This window comes from Macrosteles quadrilineatus, unplaced genomic scaffold (assembly GCF_028750875.1).
Source record: "Macrosteles quadrilineatus isolate MER2022 unplaced genomic scaffold, UCM_ALF_1.0 Scaffold_6__1_contigs__length_79288215, whole genome shotgun sequence".
In the NCBI taxonomy this organism is placed as follows: domain Eukaryota; kingdom Metazoa; phylum Arthropoda; class Insecta; order Hemiptera; family Cicadellidae; genus Macrosteles; species Macrosteles quadrilineatus.
Genome location: NW_026542599.1, coordinates 14487681 through 14495835, shown reverse-complemented (window position 1 = coordinate 14495835; position 8155 = coordinate 14487681). Strand labels below are relative to the sequence as shown.

General features: G+C 30.3%; 1 protein-coding gene across 1 annotated transcript; it reads left to right on the top strand.

The window, feature by feature from the left end:
• Positions 1-3694: 3694 nt before the first annotated feature.
• On the top strand, positions 3695-5753 carry LOC128996633 (NADH dehydrogenase [ubiquinone] iron-sulfur protein 4, mitochondrial-like). The gene is made up of 3 exons (XM_054422039.1): positions 3695-3817; positions 4882-5048; positions 5564-5753. Exons 1-3 carry the CDS (start codon positions 3695-3697, stop codon positions 5739-5741), a joined length of 468 nt encoding a protein of 155 aa, XP_054278014.1. The 3' UTR covers positions 5742-5753.
• Positions 5754-8155: the final 2402 nt, after the last annotated feature.

Genomic DNA, 8155 nt, shown 5'->3' with positions numbered 1-8155 from the left:
ATTTCATTTTTATTTTATTTCATTTCATTACTTTTGTTTGTTCAACAAAATCCAATTCATTTAGACTGATTTCAATTTTCTTTCAATATAAATTAGTACAAAAGTTTAATATTAAACACCGCAAAATAATTTATCACATTTTGATTATGTTGTTGGAAAGAAGCGTCTAAATCACCTTTGTCTGGGTGTCAATAGCTTAATGATGGATTGTGATGGATATTCAATATTGAATATTGAATACCTGTGAAAACCCTCACCTGCGGTAAAGGCTAAAATTGTTTTCATAATTCTTTTTTTATTTTAAAATTAGGCTACGTTTCTTTAGATTAAAAGTGTTATTCGTTGAACAATATCTAAACAGATATTTGAAAATTATTGTACTGAAATAGGCTATGAATTGTTCGAGAATACCTTTTGTTTCTATTGATATTTTTCAAATATGTTTTATATAATAAATTAAAATAATTAATTTTCGTAGTACAATTTTCAAATATAATCAACCAATAAGAGTTATTAATTTAAAGAAATCAAAAATAAGTTAATTATGGTATTTATTTTAAGGGATTTTGCTGGTTTCGAGGTTTTTTTTTTTATAAAGAAAATGGTTGTCATCAAAACTAGGTATAAAACCAGATTCTTCCGTTATTTTATGGTTTTTTTTGGGGGGGGGGAGGACCACCATTACAAATAACATTTCCCAAAAATCTAAATTCACTCAAGATACAATGGATGGTACCCATATACATAATTTCATTAAAATCTGTGTACAGGTGTAGTCACTAGCTCTGTACTCATCAACACACACGCATAACTTCAAAACCATTTTTTTGTTTCAAGAGGCCGAAAACGGATATTGCCATCCAAAAAAGAAGCCCCGTTTCAGCTCAGTCCTTAGAATTTAAAGGTTTCACTTAGCAGCATTGATTATTTTCATAACAGCATAGTTTTACTTATAACAAAACGGGCAACGGACCAATGAGGTTCAAGGATTGAGAGAGAAGAAGTAAAATTGTAATGATTCCAACGTCAGCTAATCGGCTGTTCAAGTCAATTTAATTGTTGAGCGGTGCAATTAGTGTTTGGTACATGTTTCGTTGCATCACTGTCAGTGGCAATGAGAGGTTAAACGGAAACATAACCTCTTTTAAATGTTATGAGTAGTGGTTTTTAGTAATTAAAACACTGTCGTAGGTAAATTAGTGTACGCAACTTGCGTAAATAGTGTTAACGACACTCGTAGAAGTTTTTAAGGCATTCGCCAAGGCTCGTACCTTAAATTTTCTAATCGTGTCGTTAACACTATCTTTACGCGATAGTTGCGTTAACAACTATAAATTAATTGCATTTTATATCCATTGCAATTTGATGTTTATTCAAATTGTTCTTCAATAGTTGCGTACTATTGCGAAATCAATACTTTCTCAACAATGACCGTTATGCATGCATACAGACCAGGAAGTAAAATGAAACTTGTATTTTCACAATTAATTAAACTTACCAGATAACAGCCCGAAGAGCACAGGCAGCACTAGCGAAATAGTTGTCATTTTATCTGTAACAAACAAATTTACCATTAGTTTTGTCGATGTAATATACAGATAACCAATAAAGATTATCCCTGAGAAGTGTCAAAGGCACGTATGGCTAAAATGAGACAGTTGTAATATACCATGCAATTATAAGGATTGGGCTACTTTACCTTAAGTAGTAAAAGGGATCGTATCAGAGTTGTTACATGGACGTTAAAAGACTTCTCATAAATGTGTTAGTACGGATAGGAATAACTCTCAAACATTGAAATGTTTTAAGAAAAATCAATTTATGAATTTAGTAAACATAGTTAATATTGGTTATTGATCCAAATGATAATAAACGTGGCGTTCTTGTCATATTAGGCAAATAACTACTATTAAGTGTGAATAATTATCGTGACTAATAACTTTCATCCCAAATTTAGCCTATTTATAGTCTGAAAAAATTATTTTACATTACTATTAACTGTCAAACAAACAACTAAAATGTGTAGAAAAAGGCAACAGGTTTATGAACATAACCTGCTAGCCAAAGTAATCTTATTCAAGTTTAGTAACTTGTAAGATATTTCATAAAAACTTGTAATCAAACTTTCACAGGCATTGCGCTCTAAGCTGGCTCGCTGAGATTAGAGGCAAAGTTAGTTACAAGTTACTTCGGGCCATTGTCACCTGCTAGCCCTTTTGTGCATTATTGTCGATCCTTTGTGTTAACACAAGTTTAAAGAAAGCCTTCATCTAATGTTCAAACTTAATATTTATTGCTTTTTACTTTAGCTGCGTGTTATGTGTATGTAGAAAATGGAACAGTAAGTGTAATAATAACTATGGAAACTAAACATCTTCTGAAAGGTTATTTTTCAAAATTTAAAACTGAAAATATCAAGATGAGTAGACGGCTCTTCTTTAATTTGTAAGTTGGTGTTTTGTGTCAATCAATGATATAATATAGACAGTATTTATGAACAGAATATGTTTAAACGAATTTAATGAAAAAAAAATGATAGGCCTATATTACAATAATTTTAGAAGTTATTGGCTCAATCACATGCTGGCAGTGCGATGTCGTCGTGGGTTCGGATTCTGACACTTGTCACTATTTTGTTCAAAACAATATTATATTGTAATTTATCTACCAATGATAGCTTTGTTCCATACATTCTGCTCAAGTCTTGTATTTACAGGCAAATATAAAATTAAACTAAACCATTGACGACTTATAGCTTTATAGCTTGTTAATTTATCAAGAAAATAAAACATGAAAAATATTAATGTACTTTGATAGTATATGGAGGTCACATATTTTACAGCACGCTACGGTGGTTAGGTTAGGTTAGGTTATCATAAATATGTGGGTAGGACTTTTCCTCGTTTCGCTATGAATCGAACGATACCAGATGAGTCATACTTTCTGTTTATGATAACCCAACCAAACCTAACCACCTGTATGAGCGCTGTATGAGGGTGACCACCGTATAACACCATATAAGTACCAATATTGATATTATTTTATTGTACGAAAAAAAACTACGTCTAATAAGATCATTTATTTTTAACTTTTCTTTTTCTTAATGTTTTTCTAAGGTATTATTTACTTTGCCATTTCATTGAAAAGTATATTAAAGTATTAAAAGTATTAAAGTATTAAGGTACTATTATTAACGGAAACACAAGTGAATCGTTTAAATTATATACGGTATTTTTCTAAGCAACCAGCATTTTTCTTAGCATTTGCTGATCAATTATCAATTATCAATTATTTAAGATGGGAACACCACTATGTGCGTATTTTAACCCAAATATGAGTGAAGGATGAGTGTAGGATCAGATGTTATGTTATACCAAATTAGTAATTCGAACTGTATATCAGGTCTTAGGCTCGGTTTTCGGCCAATTTCTGGAGGTTTTGATAGTTTTCTGCTGTGGCTTCAAAATGATTATCGGTTGTCTTCTTACAATCCAGCAGGACATTTGCAATATTATCTTTCCAATGACGTATGTAGTTTATTAAAATAATAGTTCGAAAAAGCATGATTCCGTTTAAGAATATTCAAATCAAAACGTAAAATCAAATAACAAAAAAGTTATAACTAGTTTTATATTATCATACGAGTACATAGCCATTTAAACATTTTTAAAGGATCAAAATGCATAATGTGAGAATGTTCAGCAAAGCTCCCAAGAAAGACCCTTTAAAATTTAGGGAAGTCAGGAAGTTAAATGAACAAGAAGAGGTGCATGGAATTAAACGACGAGATCCAGAGTTTACGATTCCAAACTACATGGTAAGCAATTTAACAAAATCATGTTATAGTGTGAGAAATATTAGGTTCTTTAACTTAGGTTCCTTAAAATAAATAGGATCCTGAACTTGTGTTCTTATAGTTGAACGTATCTGGTAAAATAAGTATCTGTGTGAGAAACTTAAATATGTATGGTAATTGTACCATATTGGATTTTTGAAGTGTTATTCCAAACTGAAATATTTCATATCGCCTGCAAGTAAATGTTAATACATATTAACCTATATCTAATGTAGTTTGTGTTAAAGAAATTTATTTTTTTGTGATTTCTCCAACATATTTATATTTTATGCCTCAAAGATCTTAACAACAAATAACAAGCTTTCTGTTCTTCACTTAAAACCACAAATCGAACTCTACGATGATTATTTAACATGACAACAAAAACATCAAAACGTATAAAAACCTTAAATTATTCGTCAGCTGATAATTCACAACTACAATTTGCTTAATAATTCATAATCACAGTATGCACTTAATTTATTGGACAATCACAACACCATTTACAGACTGAAGCGACATACGATATTGGACCTCCCATTCAGATTTGGCTGTGTTATCAAAATTTCTCTTTGTAAGCTAGTGTTGACAGTGGTCAATCACTAGCTCATGTTCTTCAAGCTAATGTTGTATTAATATTTATATCATTTGCTTATTGTTCAACTTGAACAGATTGTCAATTAAATAAAGTAAAAAAAGTAATAATAATAATCACAGTAAATCTTATATTCCATCAATAATGAGCAAATAAGTACAACAAGACAGATCGTTATCCTTGGAAAGATAACAAAGTTTCTGAATAGTTTTGAAATATATTTAGAGGTTTAGATAATTATTTAGTCTAGAAATAATTTACATTCATGAATTAGATAGGATGTTCACAAATGTGAGATTTTTGCAAACCATAAGTAAAAAGATTGTCGACCTAGAAACCACTAAATATACCGCAATCTCTTGGTAATTTATTGTTGATAACTCCACAAAGAGATAGTTGCATACTGTATAAGGCTATTGAAACTAAACCATTAATATTTTACTTTCTTTAGGAAAACCTAGTCCTAGATATACAACCAGGCTATCGACACCGAGTTGCCAGGATTTCACAGAGATCCAAGAACGTCATGCAGCAAGGGATTGATAACACAAATACTTGGATATTAGAATATGATACGAAAGAAAGATGGGAAAATCCATGCATGGGCTGGACAGCGAGGTAAATATTTATTATCACTTGATAGTTTAAGAAAATTTCATTTTTATTTATTGTATAATTCTCTCCTTAAAAAGGTGTGCCCAGCATTAGGGTACAAATTGAAAAAAATTCTTATGAAAACTGCTCCTGTTAAATTTGTCGGTATTACGAACAGTATTTGTGTTCCTTGTCCGCTCTTTTAACTATACAAATATGAATACTGCCAAACATATGTCAAATGAAGGTTTTAAATTTTTTCCAAGCGAATTATACTTAAGGTAAAATATATTAAATCCAATATTCTAAAAATATATTTTATGGCTTGGATTAAAATGTACTGGTTGCTCTTATGGCTTTTGTGCTCGTGTATACTTCATTAATGCTCTTACATGTAAGAAAGGTAAGATGCATTACTTATGGATTGTCTGTAAAAGAATTGCTTATCTTTTTGAAGCAAACTCGTCATATATTTGTTTAAAATAAAAATGAGAGCGATATTTTTAATTTATAATGTTTATTTTATATTTTTATTTCAGCGGAGATAGTCTCTCAAATATCCAATTAGAATTCCCCAGCCGGTGTTCTGCCATTTGCTACGCTGAAAAACAAGGAATAAAGTGGTTCACAGAAAAACCCCACAAAAAGGTTAAAGCGAAAAAGAGTTACGGGGAAATATTTGCATGGAATAAGAGAACAAGGACCTCAACTAAATAGCAAATTTTTAAAATAAATACGTAAAAGAATTTCTAAATACACTTTTACATTGTATGCCATTGCGCTTTAAATCAGCATGAGATAAAAGTAATAAATTGTTGTATGATATATAAACAGGGATTATTATTTAATATAAAGTTCTAAGTTGTTGCTATAAAAATAAACACAATCGGCACTAAGCCCTACTGAATTATACATTTATCTTGTCCCAAATGTTTGTATAAATTTGTGGGTTTTTGAAAATGAATAACTGACTTTCTTTAACGTCAGGTAGTTCTAAATTATAGTACACGCACAGGTTTATAACCTCAGGGCTTTATTGCTCTATGTTTAGTTATATATTATTTTCATGTCTTGTAAACAGTTTAAGGTAAAAAAATGTCTTTGGGTAAATAGGCATATTTGTAGAAATACTATATATCAGAATTGTGTTTCAACTACTTGTGATTTTTACCGTCACAATAACTATAACCGAGCAAAAGTTTTTTTTTTTATTTCATTTCATTATTATAGCTCCTATTGCTGAATAACAATTGTTTCATGCCATTTTACCAATTTGAACCAAATTATATTTAACATGTTGTTCTATATTATTGCTCCGTTTTATAAAAAAAAGGCAGCTTACTTCAATAAAGTAAGGTCTTAAAATCTTAGGAGGTCTGATAGAATGAAATTTAACACCTGATAAATGGTTATACAAAAACCCTTATACGATTAGGTTCTTTACAGCAGAAACAATTGTTTAAATGATTATGAAATGTTCGTTAAGATTTCTTCCTATCTAGTTATTTTGACAAATTCAAAATTTTTACTGGTTTAGGTGACTGGTGAACGAGTAAGTCTTATTATTAAAAACGAATCGCAGTATTTACAAGGCTGCAGTAGATCTATTGGTTCATGTAGGATTTATATCGTAGTTTTAAATACTAAATTCCACCAACGGTCCTTTTATTATAGTGATTCTATTAACTAGTAGATTAACAGTATGACTTAAGCTACCATAGCCCACCTATCTAGAAAATGAAAAATCTAATTATAATGTAAAAATAATTTTCACTCTGCTAGAGAACTTCTACTTCTCTTATTCCTTATTCACTTCCTTGGGCACTATGGTCTAGCCCAAAAAACATTTTGCACATGAGTGTGGCATTAGCGCGTGGCTAAAAATGGTTACTCAGAAAGAATCTAACCCGGAATGTCAGAGAACACACTCCAAACTATACCACTAGACCAGTTCACTCCCACTAAAAGTCTATCTACAAAACGTTAATCTATTATCAGACTTACTATACCGTAATTGTAGCATACGCTAGTGTTATGGTTGCTTACTTACTACATGACATAATATCATAATCCAGCCTTGCGCTCTCTCGTGTTTTGGTCACATAAACATTCAGTCAGAGGCCCGCAGTTCATTTCCGGCAACCAAAATGATCTTAGTGTTAGCGACACGGAGGTGTGTGCGTGTTTTCACCATTGAATTGATGACGCAAACAATCTATAAAACCATAAAGAATAAGTCTGTTTATCAACAAATTATTTTTATCTGTTTTTGAAAATACTGACACCACGAACATGTTTGGGAAAGCAAAAAAGTGAACTTTTATTTCGAAGAAAAAATATCTGTATTTTAATAAATGAACCAAACACATGTTAGGTTGTTGGAAATTGTAAACAAAATGCTAGAAGAATAATTCGAATCGTGTATATATTATATTGTTCTTACCATATAATTTTATAGATAATTGTATCATTAAATACATATAACTCTATAGTTAATTAAAAAAATGATTATTATAGATTTAGAAGAAATTCATAGTAGCTTCGTTAAAATGTTTTATAGGTTATGAAAATTTATTAGAAGGCGAATCTCTGAACCTGCATTCTTAATGGTCTTTGTGTTTGGCTTAGTTTAATGTCCCGTGATATAGCATTTTTACTAACAGCTAGTGTTTCACAAGAAAAGTTCTCTTGTTCAAAAGGATGTATCCAGAAAGAAATACTACGTTAAATACACATAAAATGTTATTTATCTCTAGAAAAATCTAAGTTTAACAAAATAATGTTCAACATTCTTAAACCAAGATTTATATAAACCTATACTGATGGTCTTGAATTTAAGAGTTTCTTAATCTTAATATTGTAGTTTACACATGAAAGGATTTGTATATTTACACATCCGTATTTGAGCTCCATAAAAATAAAGTAGTCCAACTTGTATGATATAACTAATTTCAAAAGATAAAAGTAAATAAAAACCAACTGTCTGGGTCTTAAATTATAATCTTTTTGTTTTGCAAGACATATGATGTAATCCATTTTTAAATAATTAAGAAGTTTAATTGGGGTTGGATGAATAAAACCCTCTATACGTTTTTATTCACCGAGATATTGATTAATCAACGAATCAAACT

What these genes read in the sequence shown, in the direction of transcription:
- LOC128996633 (XM_054422039.1), top strand. Translation starts at nt 3,695, where the DNA reads ATGTTCAGCAAAGCTCCCAAGAAAGACCCTTTAAAATTTAGGGAAGTC. An exon ending in TTACGATTCCAAACTACATG is followed by an intron (nt 3,818 to 4,881) that starts GTAAGCAATTTA and finishes TACTTTCTTTAG; the next exon opens with GAAAACCTAGTCCTAGATAT. An exon ending in TGCATGGGCTGGACAGCGAG is followed by an intron (nt 5,049 to 5,563) that starts GTAAATATTTAT and finishes TTTTTATTTCAG; the next exon opens with CGGAGATAGTCTCTCAAATA.